The 21,841-nt window shown below is 46.0% G+C and overlaps 2 protein-coding genes across 9 annotated transcripts in view; both read right to left on the reverse strand.

The window, feature by feature from the left end:
- vav2 (vav 2 guanine nucleotide exchange factor) overlaps nucleotides 1–10,175 on the reverse strand; it is a 111,530-nt gene extending 101,355 nt beyond the window's left edge. For all 4 annotated transcript variants that reach the window (XM_027004193.2, XM_027004195.2, XM_027004192.2 and 1 more), the window contains exon 1: nucleotides 9,030–10,175. In XM_027004193.2, coding sequence (XP_026859994.1) covers nucleotides 9,030–9,233 — 204 coding nt within the window. In that variant the 5' untranslated portion in view covers nucleotides 9,234–10,175. The remainder of the gene's footprint in view (nucleotides 1–9,029) is intronic.
- Nucleotides 10,176–13,895: 3,720 nt separating this feature from the next.
- On the reverse strand, nucleotides 13,896–21,287 carry brd3a (bromodomain containing 3a). 5 transcript variants are annotated; one of them, XM_027004198.2, is made up of 11 exons: nucleotides 21,206–21,287; nucleotides 19,390–19,753; nucleotides 18,870–19,007; nucleotides 18,618–18,750; nucleotides 17,941–18,131; nucleotides 17,452–17,823; nucleotides 17,169–17,297; nucleotides 16,877–17,083; nucleotides 15,684–15,907; nucleotides 15,188–15,477; nucleotides 13,896–14,211 (listed from the first exon to the last, which is right to left on the reverse strand). In XM_027004198.2, the coding sequence occupies exons 2-11, from the start codon at nucleotides 19,588–19,590 to the stop codon at nucleotides 14,093–14,095; spliced, it is 2,004 nt and encodes a 667-aa protein (XP_026859999.2). In that variant the 5' UTR covers nucleotides 19,591–19,753; nucleotides 21,206–21,287; the 3' UTR covers nucleotides 13,896–14,092. The 5 variants fall into 5 exon arrangements, with proteins under 5 accessions (XP_026859999.2, XP_035383510.1, XP_026860001.2 ...); XM_035527617.1 differs by having other exon boundaries at nucleotides 18,642–18,750; nucleotides 20,945–21,276; XM_027004200.2 differs by having other exon boundaries at nucleotides 17,452–17,820; nucleotides 20,945–21,276.
- Nucleotides 21,288–21,841: the final 554 nt, after the last annotated feature.

Here is a 21,841-nt window from a genome sequence, read left to right on the forward strand (position 1 = left end):
AGACAACTGGCTGAGCGTAACCTTTCAGTCCACTGATTTACAGAGCCCATGGAGGCTTAACCTGATTGGTTTAACAAGAATATGAATGGTTTTTAATATTATATTATACAATATATATAAATTTTTGAATATTTTAAATAGCACTGTTATTGTCAAATGGACTCTGAAGACAAAAAAGAGAAACAGCGTAGTGGACAACCCCCCTGAAACCACTGCTACAGAATAGAAAATCTTTATGGGACAAAATATTGACATATTTTGCCAAGTGTTACAGAGCACTGTAGAAGTACCGCAAGCACATACTCCACTGAGCACTCGCCAAAAAATCTAAAAATCCATTTCCAAGAAAGAAAACGCTTTTGTTCTCACTCAGTTCGATGCACTAACTCAAATCTCCAGCCTCCCGAATGAAAAGTTCCTGTCCAAAACAAAGCTTTAGCAATTTGTCATATGAGAGGACATGAGGACCAGCTGCCGCTGGTGAATAAGGGATCTGTGACCCAGAGGTTCTGCAATGAAAGGAGTCAGAACAGGAGACATTTACATGAGGCTGGAGAATATCAGTGATGAAGCAGAAAAGCAGAAGCACAGATTCTATTTTAAACTGCTGCACCTGTGGCCGCGCGAGCCTAGCTGAACACCAATGTTTGCATATTAATGACACCATACGCAGGCTCCGGGCACACCCCAAAGCCAAAAAGTGTATATTTACAAAGCTAACCTATCAGAGAGATTATTAAATCAATTACGAAAATGTCAAACATCCATTTACTTCTTATTTGCACTTCTCTAAAAATCTCATTCAGGTTGCCAGAATATCGCTAAAGCGCACAGCCTGACTTGTGTGAGAATACAGCGAGTAAAGATGTGGTGCTTCTAATTTCTACGGTCTGAACCACAAGGAACGGAGGTGAGGGGTAACGGTAACTCCTACAGTAGAAAACGGTTTCTTGTAAGAGTTTGGATCAGAGCTGTAGAGCATTACAAACAGGCTTTATGTCCAACATGCTTGACATGAGACTTCGCTGGTTCATTTCATTTCATAGAAATAACACCAAGTATCAGTAGTGTATGAGTCTTGTGATTAAAAACTGTTGGTTTTTTTTGTTGGTTTTTTAAGAAAAGGTCAATTTACGTGGGTTTATGTTAAATAAGCCCCACCCAACACACACACACAGTCCTGTAACTTAGGTGTCCAGTGCCTGAGCACATTCCTTAGCCTGGAGTAGGCCGGCTCCTCAGGGTGGGGATGGGTGTGTTTTTGAACTCCTCTATTCTTCCAGATGTTCCTCGTTGTCCGGCTGGGCTACGGCACCTCGGCACGGCTCTCCTTGGCCTAGCACAGGGAAGAGCCAGAAGGCCAGCAGACCCCTCCCCGCTAGCTACAGCCATCTGCTGCGCCCGCATCCCAACATGTTTCCAGGCTCCTCTTCTCTAACGGAGAGTACACGACCGAGGAAAGGTGGCCGGGGCGCGGCCCCACTCCACCTCAGGCAGTCTCTAAGACCTCGCTCTCGGTCAGGGCCCCACCCTCTGCCCTCTCTCACGTCTCTGACCCGAACCGCTTTCTTGCCCTAGCCCGATTGTTTTCGCCCATGATCCCCACACACCGCCACCTTCATCACGCTCAAGGTTTTTCTGCCGGCACGTTTTCAAACTTCGTCCCAACTATAATGGGAAAAGCTGCTCTGTAGCCAAACCTTCTGGACTCTCAGCTTCAACACGCACCCAGGATATTGCTTTCACAGACACCATCCATCAAGACTGGAGACAAGAGCCCTTTAATGGAACAAAAGTGTGTTTGGAAAACTTTTGTAAAACTTGATTTTTTTTGTTGGTTTGTCTCCACACATGGGGCGGGGAATGGACACCTAGTGGGTCCTGAGGACATCCAATCTCAGGTAGCAGAAGACCTATGACTGTGCCGTGTTTCTTCCAATTATGGTGGGTGGTTCAAATTAATCTGCGTTTGTCTACAGGGAATCTAATTTGCAAGTGAAATGAGTTGAGCCATACAGCACTGAACAGGACTAGGTAAGTAGCTCATTCATCACAACACAGAGTTCTGCAGATCAGCTAGTGCCAGTCAACATGAGCTTTTCTTTCTGAGGAAAGTAAATGGTCCCGGTAGAGGAGGACAGAAAAACGATGCTCAACAATATCTAAAGTGACTTAATGTATGAACTCTGTTAAGAATTATACACTAAAAGTAATAATTTACTTGGTAGAACATTAGATTAGCATGCTGTAACATTATTATCAGTTGCAAACGTCAGAGAAGTCGAACAAAGCGTGAAAAAGAATCGGCCCATGCGAGAAAAACCATGCCACTTGCCATACTTAATCCCAAAAGTCATCAGATAAAATGATCCGTAACATGGTTTCAAAAGTTATCTCGCATTAGTCAAATTAAAAAAAATAAAAAAATCCTTCAGCCTTGCTGCATTCAAAGCGATTCAAATGTGCTCAGAGTGCAAGGCGGCGCGCAATTGGCTGGTTTGCATCTCGCCCGGTGCTAACGGCACTCTGCGCCCTCGCCACCTGCGCGCATTTGCCTACCGTTGGACAAATGACGCTGGGGGGAGCAGGGAAGAGAGATGGAAATCGTGCTGCATTTCCATACGGAACACTGTGCCGGTAACGATGACAGCGACCCCCTTTTAAAAGAAGCCCCATTCAGGCTCCTCTGCGCCTGGACAACGCAAAGGCACATGACAAAGCTGAAGTTTTTTAGAAAAAAGCAAAAATTTAAAAAAGAGAACCAGAGTATGAAATAAAGCAAGCTGAAACTGTTGATAGCAGCTCTAGATTACAATGATGGTACTTTGCTAGCAATACCACTGTCAGCAAGGCAATGTTGAACACACTAGAAAAGGGTTTGCTGGGAAGAGCTCTGAATAAAATGTGCTACATAGGCTGCCCACAGACAAGTTCATTCTTGCAATAGATTTGAATGTGACTAGAAAATCTCTACTCTAAAATCCTTGAAACTGGCTTTTTAGAATTTGTGAAGACACGTATGGGTAAACATATCTTGGGATTGCCCTTTAAATATTTTTTGGATGCTGGGCTGAAAAGGAGAGTACAATGCGAGGGCTGTTTGAAACCAGTTTTAAAACAAGTCACAAATCAAGCAGCTAGGCTCGAGCAGACAAAGATAAGAGGAGGAAACGGTCCTCTGTTGCTCCGTCGTGTTTGCATGATTAACAGACATGTCCCCCAACCAGAGCATCGATAGGCCGTGGTGTTTTGCAGGACTGTCTCCAATGGTGCAACCCTACCTGTCCCCTTCCTTGCCATAGCCAATTATGAGAGGAGATCAATACCGCTCCGTAATGGGATATTGGCTGGTATTGTGTTGCTGGGAAATTCCAGCAAATGGAGCGAACCATGTGCACTAAAGAACCGCATCACAGACGATCGTAGCTCTGTCGCTCATATGCGGAGATGGGGGGGAAAACTTATTTCCACCACAGCGGGACACTGGTTAGAAGACGCATGTTTAGGAAGTACTAGGGAACCGCTCCTCCTTGCTGTGTTGTCCTGATGTTGTTATCTCCTTCTTCACCAGGCAGCGTTAAGACACTTCCACACGCCCACACTGACGCGCGTGCCACAACCACAACACGCGGTTTTTCAAAGCAAAAAAAAACCCCCCAAAGCAACCTTCAAAAAGACACAAATTGCAATGATGTGTGAAAACATCAAAAACACCAGGAGTTGGAGGGCAGGGGAGAGAAGAGGAGGAGGAACTTGTCCAGGGAGACACGGCCATCTGCTCGTGCCACTCCGCGCACGCCAGGCTCCTGCCGGCTCCTGCAGGCTGCGCACGGCGGCGCATGCCTAAGCACGCCCTAAAAAAGGGTCGTGTCTCATTCGCCGGCCCATCCGCGTTAACATGCCACGCCGAAGTGTGTGCAGATGGAGCTTCATTTACAAACATAAGCTCCTCGTGTTGCTTTCTCCTCGTTCCGAGGCCATTTTCCTACTAAATCGTCGGCTCCCTCAAAGCCGGGCCCGGGAAAGCATCTGAGCGTGACGGCAATCGCAGTCCGGAGGGCAGCTCGGCGGTCGGCAGTAGACATAAAAGCGAAGAAAGTAATGCGGTGGCATTTTGCAATCGGGATTCTCCGTCTGCCAGCGGAGGAGTGAGACAGAGACGCAGGCAGAACGGAGCACCGACGGCTCCCCCCATTATCTATTCTTGCCCAGAGCACCATTTTCTGAGCCATCAAGAGCAATGACTACTATTACAACCGATGCGGCCAATTGTGCATTTAACTGCATATAAGAAAGTGGATATAAAATAACACGACAAAAACCAATCACCTGCGCACATGAACGCTTTACAGCCGCCGTGCAAAGCTCCTGCCGCGTTAAAAAAAGAAGAGATGCAGGAAGACATTATGGCTGAGGTGCAGCTTCTGTAGCTTCGGCATCACATAAGCAAGAGCCCCACATGTGGAAGGCTCGCGAGGGTAACATGTCACAGCAAAATGCAACACAGCACATTTCTAGAATTGTAAAGCAGTGCCACTGGGTTATTTCAGTTCAGATACAAGCTGTGTAGTGTCGACGCTTCTGTATGAGAGATCCTTCAGGGCATTTTGTATAGTAGTTCTGTGCCATAGCTAATTAACGTGGGATCATTGCTTCTTACCGTCGTTGACGGTGGAAAGGGATGAACCCGCCAAAGCAAATACTCCAAACAAGTTAACTTATTAACAAGCAGTAACTTATTAACAAAATGTTGACGGCTGAACGCTATACTTTACATCATTTAAAAGCTATGTTCCTTAAATAATTTAGAATGTTATGTAGCTTTGGTTTGATATGTGCCAGATATTGTAAAAAATAAATAAATAAATAAATAAATAAATAAATAAATAAATTCATTCCCAGAATGATCATGTTTCCTTTCAGTGCACATAGTGAAGTTTGGCTCACAAAATTTGCTCTATTGATTGGCTGAAATATTTAGTCAATACCGAGAGCCAATCACCAATGACAAATTTGGGCCAAACACGATGGGAATCTGATTTCTGGCCAGTCAAGCCTCCAAGCCCTAGAGGACAAGGAAGCAGCAAAATACTAAATACCAGAAAGAAAAGCAAGCAGTGAATGGATGAAGAACCATTCCAGATGACTCAAACTGCCTTATAAAGGTGTCTCATGGGGAGAGAAGAAAGCACTGCCATCATCTAAATCAGCACCAAATGTGTCACACCTCAAAAAAGAGCTCAGGAGCCACCCACTAAATCATTCAGACATGACACGACCCAGGAAGTTGCCCTAACAAGAACTAGAGATGAAGACCACTTACACCCAGCCGTCACAGGTCAAAGGTTACCAAAATATCCAGAATGGCTAGATTAAAGTTACCCCAAAGGGACATAGCAACTGCCTCCAGATTACAGCCACCCCTCCACACACGGCAATCCGGAGTTGAGAGTGCTCAGGAAGGCACGTTAACTCAAGCACTGATGAAGACGCTTCATCCCAAATCCACTAGCAGACAGTAAGAGACAGCAGCAGACAGTATAGCCACTAGCAGACAGTATATTGAGTCATTCTCAAGTCAGTGTACAGAGTTTACCAGCGTACACACTGGTTTGCATAGTTTAAGAACAGTAGACAAGAGTGTTTAGGGTACATTAAATTAGGGTACACATTCTGAAACATCTTGTACATCTGATGGCTTCCATTTCATCATTTTGACAAAATAAATCCTAATAATGTATGGCAAACAATCAACCCATAACTATAGTCATAGCATTCACCATTATATAACCACAGTCCTGCCACACATTTCTCCTTACTTAAGGAAAGTGGAACTAGCTACGATGCGTTCTGTCTCGTGTATAAATGTTTAATGGGGGAGCGGTACGTGCGAGTGTGTTCCTGGCCACAGCCCATCGAGAAGAGCTCACAAAGACCCACATGCAACTCGGCTCCAAAGCCGGAGGAGCTCGACTGATGCAGGAGCCAGGAAGTGAGGTCAGGGGGATTACTCAGCAAACAAAGGAACTTGGAAAGAATATGGCGAATAAGACGCTGAGGACAGAGAGAGAGAGAGAGAGAGAGAGAGAGAGAGAGAGAGGGGGAGAGAGAGAGAGAGAGAGATTCAGCAGAGAAGGCCTTTGATAAAGACAGAAAAATCTGAATAGACTCTTTGTAAAACAAAACCTATTCTTGCCGTGACGGGAATGACTGTTTTGATCACATCAGTCTCCAGAACATAAAGTCAAGCATGACACATGCGGTTGTAAAAAGCAAAGGGGGGGGGGGGTACAGAAGCATAATGCTAAACAATCAGCCTTCCTCCGCACACCCTGTGGGTCAATTAGCGCCCACGGATGTATAGCTACCCTTCGCAAGAGGCACAAGCTAGCGCAGCACGCTCCCAGCAGCCCAGCAGAGCGAGGGGAGCAGACCCCGCTGGGAGAGGAGAGGGAGAGAGAGAGAGAGAGAGAGAGAGCAGCCATCCCCAGGGCTCAGCCAGTGGCGATGGAGTCTAAACAAAAGGTACCAGATACCTGCGTGTACAGACACACGCGCACGCAAAAGCGCACACACGGTTACTGTAGCTGCTTGAATCACACCCAGAGGCACTTGCTACTACTTTTCTATCAGAGGTACATGAGAGGCAAAAAACAAAAAAAAACAAAAAAAAACACCAAAAATTAGAACAACGCACACAAGGGTTGAAAAGCAAATCACAGAGCTGTCTCCATCAGACAACGAGCCCGAGGGAGAGGCCTCTGATCGCCCCCCACGCTCCGGTACGGTGAAAATACCAGGCTATACCATCCAGAGCTCAAAACAGCTCCTCGAAACACCCAGCGCTGCCTACAGAGCCTTGTGGCCTTTCCCATCCTCTCTCCAGCCTACCCTCAGGATGTTAAACCCCCCCCCGAGAAATCAATACCATCTAAGCCTTTCACAAGAAACACACAACAATCAACAAGCGTGGATGGTGTTGCCTTTAAAATCTGCCTTGCGAACAAGTAAAACATGAGGAAAGTGTGTTTCTTCGTAAATGCAGACAGAAGAGACAGACAGAGACTAACCAAACACACACACAATTCTTGGTACATTCTGGACAAAGACAACATTCACGGGTTGGTGACCTCAAACCTCATTATCACAAGAAAGATGAAAACCACCTCTCTGTTTCTCCACGTGACTGACACCAACAGTACGAGGTCTCCGCCTGCTCTGCCGCCAGCCCGCGCCAAGACTTGTGGGTTATCTCCCATCTCATCAACAATAGGCTCAGTGGACGGAGGCGCAGCCCAGTAAGACTCGCCTTATTCATTACAGGCAGGCCCTTCCGTCCTGCTGCCGCTGTTTGGAGCCAGTTTGACCGCATGAAGTGTGCAGAGTTAAAGCTTCCAGCATTCATCAGCTTCCAGTGGGATCACCATAAACGTTATAGGTGTGGAGTTAATGCTGGGACCATTATCGCTGTGCTTCGATCGCTGGCAACACACAAATCACCTCGGAACGGAATCTCACTGGAGATACTGGTTCAGCAAGTGCCGGAACTGGAAGCTGTAGTCGCCAAACAGACTATGAACGGAGGAAAACCAGTTCAGGCGATAGGTCAGCGTAGATTAGTCAGGGAATGCAAAGCGTGGAGATCACTGGCTCCAGTGTCAGTAGCCTTCCCCCTTGGACCTGCCATGTAATCACTGGGCCCTGATTTAATGGAGGCTATAAATTAGTGACTACTGTGTATCAAAGTACACCGTGACCTTTTGGGCTTATAAATCACTGCCTCCATTCTGCTGCCAGTTCTCCCCTTCACCCAATTTGTCACAGGAGAAAAGCAGGTGAGCTCCTTCGGCCTGGGAAGACAGTGGTCTGGATCAAAAGGTTCCGGCGATCCCCCCCGGGATGTGGCGGGTGCACGACTCCACAGGTGAGATCGCAGAGTCAAATGGAGCACGATGTATGGAGTCCGGTATCAACTGCCACACGGGTCCGAAAAACACAAAAGCAACGCAAAAGGAGAAGTTGTCGGGCACAGAGCTCACAGAAGAGTACAGGCTGATCGGTGCACATGAGCAAAGGTTCTTGTCACCTTGAGAGCATTCATTTGATAAGTCATGTTGATTCTGAGGCTAAGCTAAGATGTGGAAAGCACAGCCACCACAAAAGGACAAAAATGGAAACAGCAATGCACTTGTGTTCTTGCACACGTACACATGCGCGCGCACACACACACACACACACACACACACACACACACACACACACACACACACACAATAGAAGTATGAGATACTGGAAATATTTGCCCCTTGGGATTCCTTCACAAAAGATTCCTGACATTCCAATCAACAGTTCACAGCAAGCTTTTCCTGTTTTGTGCTAACTGAACGAAAGCCTCCCATTATCACCATCATCGTTCCTCCTGTGCCTCGCCCCAGAACCCCCCCCCCCCCCCCCGGACAGGAGAAACCCCAAGCCCATGCAGCACACACGCAGCTGAGCAAAACACGTCACAATGCACTAGGAGTTCAAAGTTTGGCTTTTACTACGCGGGTGGATCACAAAGGCACAGAGCCGAGCAGGTGAGCAGCCCCGTATCCTGCAAGTCACAGACCACATCCTGGAAAGCATGCACATCCTCTTGACCCCGCTGTACTGCAACAGACAAGCTGGTGTGTGTATAAAAGAGGAAAATCAACTCAGGCCTCTTTCATAGTCTATACTGCGCAGAGAACTAACTAACAGATCTCATCACAACACAGAAACGCCGAACAAAGATATTCATTTTATGTTTTACGTCTCTAAAAAACAAACAAACAAACAAACAAACAAACAAACTACTCGGTATATTCTCGGTAGACTTAGACTTGATGAGACGGTGGCGTTCCGCGCAGCCCATGATCACTTGGAGGGAGAGAAGAGACTGCGTGGAACGGATTTACCGAGTGCACAAACTCCAACTTCCAAATACACAGCAAGCCCACCCAGTCCAAAACGCGTCAACGGCTTTGACGTTTACTGCCGCGAGTTACCTGGGACATCTGAGGCCTGAAGTTGATTTGCTTTAAGTCCACGGATCCCGGGGATAGATTGTGAAGCATTTGGCACAAGAGGACACCATCCCGAAGCGCCTGAGCCAAGTCGAACACGACCGCCGAAGGCCAGACGACCCGGTGGTTCTGCGGCAAAACCTTGCAGTCTATTAACCAGCGACCGCACTGTCTCCACTCCTCCATGTCGGCGACGGTGCAGCCGAGGAACCGCGGAGCTCTGTCCGGCAATGCCGACAAGACGCTGGCGTTCCAAACGGGCTTGATGCAGTCCACGGGACGAGGACCGACCTCGAAGCCAAAAATGTTCAAACAGGTTTCGCAACAAATCCAGTTCAATTCCTGCTTTCGGGAGAGTCGGTTAATGCCTCTGTATCTTAGCGCAAAAACAGTTATACACAGTTCAAAAGAATGCTCTTTTCTGCAAGTGCTGTGGATACATCGAGATAAATCATGAATACGGAGAGTACGAAGTCAGAACTTATGCCGAAAGGTCTGCTCAACAAGCTTTTGAATTTTCTCCCGTGAATCACTGCACTTTTCTTTTCTTCATCGTGAATCCAGCAGTCTCCGGCTATGTTCCGAGATAAATATTCGCCTTGGAAAACCACTGGAAAAAACACCGCTGACCAGTTTTTACGCACGATGTCGGCGCGTTCTCTCACTCCAATACCAAGAGGCGAAGGAGCGAGTTCATGCGCTGTCTTCTGCGCTGTATTCCTTCAGCCCGATCGCACACTCCTTTACACACACAGCAATTAAAGCAACTCCGCAAAGACGGCAAAGCCGCATCCGACAGCTCGGACAAAGTTGTTTCGCAAACTTCCCACCTACAGTGTGACAACGTATCCTTTCGACAAACTAAGCGATCCACGGCCACGCTATAACGTATCCGTTAACGTAGAAACTCAAAAAGAATCAAGTCCTGCAAAAAAAGAAAAGAAAATGTAGTTTGCAGTTTCTTTCTTTGCAAAGACAAAAGGGGGATGTTTCGAGTTGGAGAATCGCCGTTAACGCGTGGACCTGCGACGATTTCCCAGCTCAGATGTCCTTTTTAAAAAAATCCTTTCTGGCGTTTTCCCGTTCGCCGTCTCGGGTGTTCTGAGTCCTCGACTCCGCTCAGAGCCATAGGGCTGTGCGGGAGCGCGTGCACGCGCGAGGCAAAGAGAAAGGGCGGCGAGACAGCATCTGGGTTCCGGTCGCGCGCGTCCGCGTGCGAGAAGGTCGGTGACCCCGAAGTTTCTGCATCTAACGACTGTTCGGAAGATATAAAACGCTGAATACCACATCGAAACGTGATGTTTAAACGCCCGGCGCTTGGTAATAGGTATTCATGAATTACTTCGATAATCACCCACTTATTGTGGCCTAAACGTGTGCTTGCTTTTGCAGTTTGCAGAGCCTCGGTTACTGCAACAACAGTTTTTGCTTACAGCCCCGCGTAGAGCGAACAATTACGCATCACTCTTACGGAAATAACCAATATGCGAGTTGGTTAACCGTGTAATCCCGTTATACAGCATACGAACTCATCGGCGCAGCAACACGGCGCCGTGACCCGCCAGGAAACCGTTCAAACTACACTGCAACATTTGCATAACAGAAGCATATTCAGCCAGAGCAGACGAATCGCCCACTGCACAATAGCCTCTTGGACTGCATTTGCTTAGTGCATTTGAAATGAACAATGACTTTCAGCTTCCAGCGTGATGACTTGTCACGGAAGTTGGGTCACTGATCCATCACCCCGAAATAACCGCTCCTAGGTGTTTTCATGTGCTGCAGCGAAGGGACATCCACGCGATCCTATGAGCCTTCGAGAGCAAACTATGCATGGCACTGAGTGCGCAAGCACGGGGACCATGGCGTGCCAAATGGTAACGCATGGCGCCCAAATCCGTCTTTCCCTTAATCTTCTTACACAGTCTTCATTTATAGAATTCCCGTTACCTTTACGATTACCTTTCCACAGGTAATCTGGATCCATTGAACTTCATATTCAACATGTTACATTTTATAGGCAATGGACTGAAAGGCTGAGAAGTCTCACTGGTGATTTCGTAATATGTAATTGAGATGCTTTTGTCGTGAGCCAGCCATCAAAAATAGCGCATTACCGCCACCTAGTGTTTGTCTGATAAGATTCTTAAAACGGCATTAGACGTACACCTCCGTGCAAGGATTAAGGCAAATGCTGGGCTAAATTGCAGTGCCAATATTAATCGTAATTGGACATTCTTTTTAGTCTAGGATTAGGCTTAATCTGTGCCTTTGAAAATGGCGTGTGATGTGTACATGCCAACTTGTTTGGTACAAAGTGTATACATGATAATTTTAGCCAACAACCTCAGAGAGAACAGTGCACTTTCTGGTGCAACATAAACATAAATCTCTTTAGGACAAACAGTACTCTAGGAGGGTCAGCATGCACATTGTTAGCACATTTCAGATGCCACAGCACCTCTGTAGGAGGCAAAACAAAAGCCGATTCATTCTTACTGTTAACAGCCCTGAAGTTCAGATCCACTCATCAGCAGTTAGTGATAGTGAACAATCTCTGGGATGATATTTAGATAAAATGATCAGTAATCAAGTGGATAAGTTACATTATAACTTCATGTCAAGGACACTGATAAACCGAACAGCCTGTACTGCTGTAACCTTTCACAACATAACGTAAGTCTATAAAGCGGTCGTTATGCGCATGCAATAGTGTCCTGTGGAACTGGACAACCCTAAGATAAATGGACCAGATATTCAGCAAGGAAGCAAATGGTAGAGAGGCATTACAGATCAAAGAGCAGAAAATAAAGGCACACTGCATGGGTATTTATGGCATTTATTTTATGAAAAACAGAATTTACCTGGCATAAAAGACATCCCAGGTAGGCGATTACATCAAATGTTAGCCTCTCTCCACACAGCCCTGCCCGCTGGCCCACGTGAGTCAACAAGCCTAAATCTACAGACACTGGAGCCTAAATTTTGTTGTTGGATTTGTTCCAAAGACTTGACATTTACAGGAAGATAAACTATAAACGGCTCAAAAAAAGTATAGCAAAGATACAATAAACTGGCATGCATGTCAAAGATAAAAAGTAAACATTTGTTTTCCAAAATATAAAAAGGAGTTATATTTTTTTTTAACCAGGGCCTAAAAATGAACTAGAAGATGTATATATAATTCCATATATTTATATATATATTGTTTTTAGTCTGTTTCTAAAAGATATCACTCTGGTATCTGGTAAACCCAATAGGGCTCAATGGAAACTGGTTTCAGAAAATTATAGAAAGGAAAAGGTAAGGCGCTGGGGGGGGGGGGGGTGTTTGCCACTAATAACGCCCAAATTAGACAGAACTCAGAGATGGGGTTTCTGAAACGGTTTCTCTGAGTCATTACACACTTCATCTATTAGTGTTTTAATTAGTGTAGGTTAACAACCCTCCTGAATTTGGTTCTCTGAAGAAAATTAAGGCATACTGCATCTTGAAAGCGAAAATGTACAAGAGGACAGCATAAACCAATTAACATTTAATTTATCAAATGATATACTCCATTTAAAACCAATAAACCAAGAGGGAACATCACCTACTGTATAGGCAGTGTGGCGGGGGGTGGGGCATGTACTAGGGCTCTACGTGTTCACTCACTCGTTTTAAAAAAGTAGACTTGAAATGTGAAACCTGCTCGTTTTACATTCAGAACTCAATTTTGCACGAGCATGACTTGAGGAAGACTTTGTGATTCATCGATCATCATCATCCCAAACAGAGCAAACATCGAGTGTCCCAAGTTCTATTCTACAAAACAGCAGTCATGATTTTGAAGCAAACGGCAGACTGTGGCCTGATGCTCCTGAACGGGAATGGACAGACACGTCACTGCTGCGTCCAGCTGAGGATGCCTATAGTGACCGGGACATCTGCCAGCATCAAGGGTGGAGTTTTTCCCAAGGTTGTATACATTCACTTCTGAAGATGGTGTAGCAAAGAAGGAAGACGTTGCTTTTTAATGCTCTGAACTTTTGACTGATGTTTCCGTTTCACACCCTTCTTGTGGAGCCATTCCCAAAAATGCAATATGCTGGGTATGTAAAAACCACTCTGCAAATCAAACTCTGAAGCAAACCAGATCTCTGCTATAGGAGAGCTTGTGATATTTAGCAGTAGCAGATGGTTTACTAGATGACTGAGCCTTACATGAACATGAACATGAACACACACACACACACACACACACACACACACACACACACACACACACACACACACACACACACACACACACACACACACGACTGACTTTTATAAACATAAAATACAGCTCCATCTAGCAGTTCAAAAGGAAACAAACAAAACTAACAGAAAATGTTAAAAACATAAATCCACTGATGGCACAAAGACTGGTGTGGGGGGAGGCACAATATAAAGAGAATAAAATAAAAATAAATACAACATAGCCTGCAGGGAAAGAGTTGTCGACGGGGTCAAGAGGCGCGGAAGATAACAAGGCAAAAGTTCTGTGAGCTTCTGTCATCGCTTTCTTGCAGACACACCACTGGTTGCTTTGTAATGCCAGCCCAGTTACAAACAGCGTTGGGTCAGGACAATTCTGTTGTCTCTCTTTCCATGTATGCTTTTTAAAAAAAAGAAGAAATTTTTCTTTGTTCATAGTTCTAGTTTGGTTGATCTGGACATCCTTTTCAGAGTCAGTGGAAATAAATGATCTATTAATTTAAATTTCCCCCATTTTTCCCCCCATAATGGTATTTTCCAAAAAAAAAACAAAACAACCAACCAACCAAAAACAAAAAAAAACCAAAAACAAACAAAAAAACAAAAACCCAAAAACCCCAAAAATAAAAAACCCTTTCATGTTCTGACATGATGCATTTTTCATTGTTTCTTTTTTCTTTCTTATAAAAAAGTCTCAGAGAAACAACCATGACTGCATACAACAACATTAAAAAAAAAAAAAAACAAACACAACAGAAACAGAAAAGAAAAGTAAAAATGTAGATAAGGGGCCGGGGGTGGGGGGGTCAGTCGGAGTCGCTGCTGTCTGAGGTGGAGCCACTGGAACTGCTGCTGCCTGAGTCCGAGGAACTGCTGGAGCCGCTGAGGCGCGAGGGCCCCGAGCCCTGCCCGGGTCCGCCCTTCTCTGTGGGAGGAACACGCAACACACGGAGGACAGTGCTTTCAATTCAGTTTTCATAGGAAAGAAATTCAACAGTCCATGCTAGGGGTTGTTGCTATTTTGTGTTCGGGTTTTAATCGCTGCGTGTTGTTATATTCAAATGCAGATTCGGAGGGGTCAAAAAAAATGTAAAAATTCAATTTTCTCAACATATCAGCAAAATAAGTGTTGTAGGGAACTTGAATAGTGGGAGAAGCGTCGCTGTTCTAGCTTTATCTAGTCTGGCGGCTTTCACAATCTTAAACATGCAAAGACTCAACATGCCTTAACTTAGAAAGGGACTGAAACCTGGCCTGTGCAGTATAAGCTACAACAGGACAGGGAATCAAGTCTGTAGGGATTCTCTAAAAAGGTTAAGATTGGGTCTTAAAGGAAACTGGGACTGGGACTTTATCCATGCATTACTACATACCCTAAGCACCGACCAGCAGCACCCTCTACTGACAACATCCAGAACCTGTTGTTAGCCTGCTTCCAATTTAGGAAAACTAAACTCTTCTGCATAGAGAAAAACATGCAGCTGGAATGTAGAATTTATGTAACGGCGCTTCTACAGACACTCAGCCAGCAGTAATTAATTTCGTCTCTTGAAAACGGGTAAAAAGGCTGCACCCTGACCATTTCACTGTGCTCTACATACACACGTACGCGCACGCACGCACGCACGCACGCACACACACACACACACACACACACACACACACACACACACACACACACACACACACACACACACACACACACACACACACACACACACACACACACACACACACACCCCTCCTTGTCTCATCACCACGCATCATGGTTAAGTAGTAGTCAGTAGGGCACGTGAGCACAAGCAGGAATTCTCCCACTGATGCCAGGCTTCTGGTTGCTGCCTTTGCGCTGCTACTGCAGCAGGGTTTTTCTGCGTGAAACAGAAACAAGGTGGACTTACGTAAAGGTTTCCTCTGTTTCTTCTGTAAACAGGACTTGACGTATCGCTCCAGCTCGCGCAACGTGGAGGGTTTGAGTGTCTCAAAGTCGATCTCAATCTCGTCGGGATTGGAGTCGCGCAGCGAGGGCTCCCGGGACTGGATGATGTGCACGACGCGGCCCAGCTTCTCCCCGGGCAGGCGGTTGATGTCCAGGCTCAGCTGTCGCTTCTCGTCATACGTCATGGGCAGCGCCGTGTCCTCGTCGTCCGACTCGTAGCCTGGGCCCCCTCTGGCTCCCTTCTTTGGTTGCCTTACAGAGGTGTGGTACAGAGGCCATTACAAATCAGCACGCCACCCAAACCATTCCCACGGGTATTACCCACATAGGCCTAGGGCACGTGAAAGCGCGTGCTGTGCGTGTGGCGGTACGGTACGAGGGGACCGGGCGGATACGATCGCCATCATTTCCTGCGACTAAGCTGTGTGGTGTGAAATGTTGGAGCAGCGCGAGAGAACCTGTTGCCAGGGACGGTGCTGTTGGCTTTCCTGGCCGGGCCCTTTTTCTGCTGGGCCTGCTTCGCGGCCTGCCCCGTCTTGGCCTTCTTGTCATCGTCAGGCTTGGCTTTGCTGTGCTTGTTGTCCTTCTTTTTCTTGTCCTTATCTTTCTTCTCTTTTTTCTTCTTTGGTTTACTTACAGGCGCCTGCGAGAGCGCTGCTAGCTGTTCGTGGACGGCTTTCAGCTAGGGATAGAGGCAGGGGGGAGGGGGGGGTGGGATCAGTGATCTGGCCAGACTAAGCCCACAACACCACAGCAGCCACTGAGAGGACGTGACGCCAAAACTAGTAAACAAACACTGAACATGTGTTTTCCTAAAGCATTTGTCTGTGGTTAATGGGCATGCTCTAGCTCAAGAGTCCAACTAAGGTACTGGAGATCAACCACCCTGCAGGGTTTAGTTTAATTCCATTCAGATGCTACTGAAGTCCTTAGTAAACAGTAAGGTGTGGAAGCTCAGGGTTGGAACTGAACTCTGTAAGGTGGTAGAACTACAGGATCAGAGGTGGGCATACTGATTCTACTTTGTGTGTCACCAATTTAACACGTTGTACAAGTGAAACATGACATGGACATTTAATGACTTTCAGTGTGTGTTTTTTTTTTTTTAACAACTATACATCTTGGATTAGACCTACACTGAACAAGTAAACATCTTAAATACAAAGAGAAAAGTGCATGTTAAGTTCTTATTGTGAAATGACAGAACGAAAGAGGGAAACAGACTGGGTAGAGAATGAAATTTGCCTTTTGGCACAGAACCCCAAGATGCCAAAAGGAAACTCAAATGAAAAACAAAAGCTTCTTTGGATAGATTTCCAAGGGAAAACAAAAACCCACTCTTTTCAAAAAACCCTTTACTGCTAAGCAAAGAGTGGCAATATCTACTTTTCAGAAGCACTACAAGCCACTATTAAAAGTGGAAGCTCAGCAAAATGCTGGAATAATTGGAGCACCGAAATGAAAAATAAATGTCTTGGTACATATAAGCATGCATACATACAAATGTATAACCCATACAATCACATGACTTAGTAGAATGTAAAAAGTTTGTGTGTGTGTGTAGGAAAGACAAAAGGCTCAAAGAAGCAGCAGCAGAGGCCCTGCCTGGGCCTGTGGAGATTATGTAGTCGGACCTTGTTCTGAAACCCACCTGTTCCGCACCCACCTGTTCCTGCAACTCAGCAAGCCGCGTGGCCCTCTCCTCCTCTGAGTCGGAGCTGTCGGAGGTGGAGGAGTCACCGCTGCTCTCGCTACTGGCGGTGCTCTTACTGACCACGGCCGCCCCGCCCGCACCGCCGGGCGTGCTCACCTCCGCCGTCTCGTCTGGCATCTTAGCAAAGCGCATTTCAAACACGTCCTGCGCGGAGAGACAATGTTTACAGGAGAAATATACTCCCGACAACCCAAAAACACCGTAAACAAAGAGGAGGAACAAGACTTACTTGTAGTTTTCGCGCCATGGCTACGACTTCATGATCAGGCGGGTTGTACTTGTAACAATTTGAGAACATTAATCGCACGTCTGTGGCAAAGCTCTGTGCATCCTGGTATTCCCGATTGTCCATCTTTTTCTGCAACACAGACACTTGAACTTGAATCTTAACATGGAAACGCCTGAAATCAGATCTCGTCAATTACACTGGAATAAAGTCTATACGTTGCGGCAAAAGTAGGTACTGAAAAGCCACTGAAGGTCTGCAGTGAGGGAGCGTGTGGGCTACGCACTTTGACTGTACTTAAGTCCATGGGATGTTTGATAATGTCATGGTAATCATGCAGCTCGAGGGCCTCTGCGTCGACGGGCTTGTAGAAGGGCCAGGCGTAGGCAGCGTGCTTCTTGGACAGCATTTCTTTGAGGATGGTGTCGCAGTACTTGAGGTGGTCGGAGAGGCGCCCACGCTTGCCCCCGTGCTGGCCCCCCTCGCCGTCCTCCAGGTCCTTCTTGGGGGGCTTGATGGGGCGACCGGTGCTCTCGCGCCGCGCCGCCACCTTGGCCGGCTTGCCCTCGGAGAGAGCCGTGGGGGACTCGCTGCGGCTGGCGGTGATGGCCGAGGTAGTGGGGGTGGTGGTGTCCGCTTTCCGCTTCACCCCTTTCTTCTGGGAGACAGAAGACAGCACACACAGGCACGGAAGCACACGCGGGTGAGGGACTGTCGCGCGCACGCCGCTGGAGCGAGGGTGCTCGTGTTCTGGACTCTCGGTGTCGGGACTTACTTTGACGACGGGCTGCGACGGCGGCATGCCGGGCACGATGGGAGCGACGGTTGTGTTCTGTACAGAGGGTGTGCTGGGGGTGAGGGTGGGCACCGCAGGGGAGGAGATGACAGTGGTCTGAGAGCCTGGTGGCGTGGCAACCGGGAACGTGGAGGGTGGCGAGCCAGAAGACACCGCTCCCTCCTGCTGGCCTGCATTTAGACCAGAACACACGTCTATGTTCAAACGATAGAGCACGGAGACTTGGCCACATCCAAAATTGTTTTCAGGGACCAGCACTATGCGGCTATACCACCTTTACCTACTTTATAGTTGTAATAAATAAGCAGCCATATGTTTTACAGTTTACTGTAAATTGTAATCCAGCAAAGCTTGCACCACTGTTGAACTCTGAAGTTGTCTGTCTGACTGTATTAAGCTTTACTTGCCTCTTTTGTGAGTGACCCCCTATTGACCAACGGGCAGGTGTTGGCCAGACGCTTTCAATATAATTTATAACACCGAAACGCACTTATAAATAAATGTTCATGCAAACATCTGTGAATAAAGGTTAAAACTAACTGATATGCATTTACAGGCATACAGAATACCCAGATCTAGTTTAGCAAGCAACAGGTGCACTGGAATAGCTTCAGCACGAGCACAGCTCCAGCAGACAGCAGCTACTGTCCTTGTACCTGGGCCAGGTTTGCGGCCCTTGCCTTTAGGCGCAGGAGGCAGCAGCTCCACCTCTTCCTGGGGCATCAAGGCCACCTTCTGCAGGAAGATCTTCTCCAGTGCTTGAGCCATCAAAACAATGTCATCTGTTGGCTAATTGATCAGGAAAAAACACACAAACACGAAACCTGAGAATGGCGCCTCAGGTTGTCTCAACATATCACAGATAAATTCTCATTTCTGAATGTTAGGATGGAACTGAAGGGACTCACCTTGTTGTAGATGTAACAGTTAGTAAACATTGTGTTGAAGTCTTGCATGCACTCGCTAGCACTCCAGTAATACACATTCTCCAGCCTTTTCTTGATAGTACCCATGTCCATTGGATTTTTTATAATCTTGTGATAGTCCTAATAAACAGAGACATCATGCTTAAAATAAAAGTCTTAATGTTTGTACCCCTAAAAATGAGACCAGTATGGAAACAATATTTAAACCACTGAGTGTGAATGTTTAACAGCATAAATATTAGAGCTTACTATTAGCACAACAGCTCAGGAGAACTGTTGTATAAACTGGTCATAAACACCCTAGAGCTGCAAACAACTGCTATTAAGTTTAACAAGTCCAGTCTAAATCACACAGTGAACTACTTCTCCATGGAAGCATTATTTATTATGACAGGGAAAAACCACAAGACTAGTTTTGGAGCACAAACGTCAAAGACTGCGAAATGCAGTTATGTTGAAATCCAATGCAAATCAAATGTTAAGAGCTACTTTTAACACTCACTGGCAATCCGAGCTTGACAGCATCAACAGGCTGATAGAAAGGCCAAGCGAACTGATGCCTCCACAGTGTCTTGACCACTACATTCTGCATGTACTGCAGCTGATTCGTCTTGCGGCCAGGTTTAGCAGGGTTGGTCACCTCGGGAGGTGGGGGGTTAATGATCTGAGGAGGCTCTGGAGTTGGCGACGTGACATCCGACATCTCGTTTCAGCAGAAGACCTGCAGTTTCAGGTTCTTGCCTGCTCTTCACACGGCTGATGCTGGTGAGGAATTTTTCCACAGACGCTCTCTCTGGTTTTCTCGCTCTCTTTTTCGCTCATTCAAGAGGGACTACATCCTATTGCAGAACCTGACCTTGTAACCTCTAGGGAAAAAAGACCAAACAAATTGTACAAATTATGGTTCTTCATACAAGCATTTATGATGATCTGGGTGAGGCAAGTCATTTATGAAACAGCACCTAACATTCATTACAATGCACTCTGCAACAAACCTCATACCTAACTGAACATGTTTCTCAAGGTTCTTGGACAAACATAAGAAAAGCATAAAAATAGCAACACACGTCTAAACACCTTGAACCTAAGCTTCTAACTATCTCAAGTAAAACAGACAGAGAAAACACTAGCTAATCATGGTTACAACACAAAATTGAACTAGCCAACATTTACAAGCACGTATTCGGAGACGTCCTTTTATTTGCACATCTGCAATAAAACAGCAGCTAGTGTGATTTTTAGGCATGCTGACAGCAACATGGTGCTAGCTAGTGAGCCATCCTACGTGAGATTGCCACATAAAACGGAAAGGAAAAAGGTGCCTGTCACGTTAAGCTATGCTCGCAAAAGTGTTTCATGAGGGATCTTTCCGACTGTCAAATACGTGCTACAGGTGAACACACAGCACAGACGCTGACTCGCATCGACAGCAACTGCCACACAAGCTGCGAGCCTTAAATCACCCAACCTGGGACTGCACACAGCTTCTCGACTAGCCAACCAGCTAATGTTCACCTCCCGCCTGATTCGCTTCATTCATTCCTAGAGCGGAAAATAAACGTAAAGGTGACGGCACGTCACGTTAAAGCGGTATAACTATATAAAAAAAATAATAACAAGTCTTAACCACCCCAGAAAGCATGACCTACACATGTAGCAGACATATTTACAACCGAGATTTCTCCCAGCTAGCGTTAGCTAACGTAGCTAGGCTAGACTCGGCGGGGAGTAGCTTAGCTTAACCTAGCTACACTGCTACACGAACAACTGAAATATTAACACACAACGCATAAAAACACAGCAAAAACACTGACCACAGCCGAGAAAGTGTGTGATCGCGCATTTAAAAAAAAACAACGCACCGTATGCTTTTTAATGGAGTAAAATGTTATTAGCATCGTTAGCTTAGCATCGTAGCTTAGCAGCATCCATCAAAACATGGCGGGTTTTAGCCGACTAGCTAAGTTAGCCATCTTGCTAGCAAATGGCTACCAAAGCTTAAATATTTTGAAATTCGGGCTACACTAGCTAACGTTTGTGTGTTAAAATAAACTCACAAGAAAATCCCAAGTCTACTTGAATGAACTGGTAACCCGGAGAGCAGAAGTGAGCGTTAATTCGCTTCACATTCGAGCGGAGTCGAGTCTGTTCTTGTATCGTCGCTTTGTTGGAAAAACAATGCTAGTCCCCACAGTTCACTGGTTAGCTTATTTTTAGCAAACAGCTACGCGCAACCGCAAGTTCATCGCACGGCGACAACAACCTCGGCATCCCGTGGCACGTTAAAAAAGGGAAACAGATATTTTTCGCCAAATTACTTTCTTCTGGGGCTCCACGGAGGGTTAGCTTGCCGTGGTCCGGAGGCTAAGACAAGCAGCACAGAGATGAGGTACGGGAGAGAGCCTTGCGCATGCGCAGCGGCAGCGCCGCTTCACTCGCGCTTCCTAAGATGAAGGGGGCCTGTCGCCTTCACAGCCGTCCAAACTTCATTTGACACACATATTAAGTTAAAACGTATCCCCAAGGGCAAAAAGCGATCAGGATTAACGCAGAAGAATTTATGCCGCACTACTAGATTTATGTTTGTCTGTTTTTTTTTTGTTTGTTTTTTGTTTAGCATTTTCCCTGTCAGAAAATGTGGAAGGTATAAATATTTACCTATTAACCATAATTAAATTAGTAGACAACATTTGTTTTACTTAGAGTTAAGTAATAGTCAGTATAGTGTATATTAGCAGATTGTAAATAGAAATTCTGACCTGTTATTACTTTTTGTTTTATTTTTAACTGTTGAATATTTAAGACAGTCAACATTTCCGTTAAGGGTTAATGAAGAACCATAAGGATGTCAACTACGTGTGTTTCTGTATAACGTTTAAATTGCATGTTGTCAACAAAATGTAGGCGATACTACGACGTCCAAGCCTCCAAAGCGAAACGCGTCTATTAAGTCG

This window comes from Electrophorus electricus, chromosome 6 (assembly GCF_013358815.1).
Source record: "Electrophorus electricus isolate fEleEle1 chromosome 6, fEleEle1.pri, whole genome shotgun sequence".
Taxonomy (NCBI): domain Eukaryota; kingdom Metazoa; phylum Chordata; class Actinopteri; order Gymnotiformes; family Gymnotidae; genus Electrophorus; species Electrophorus electricus.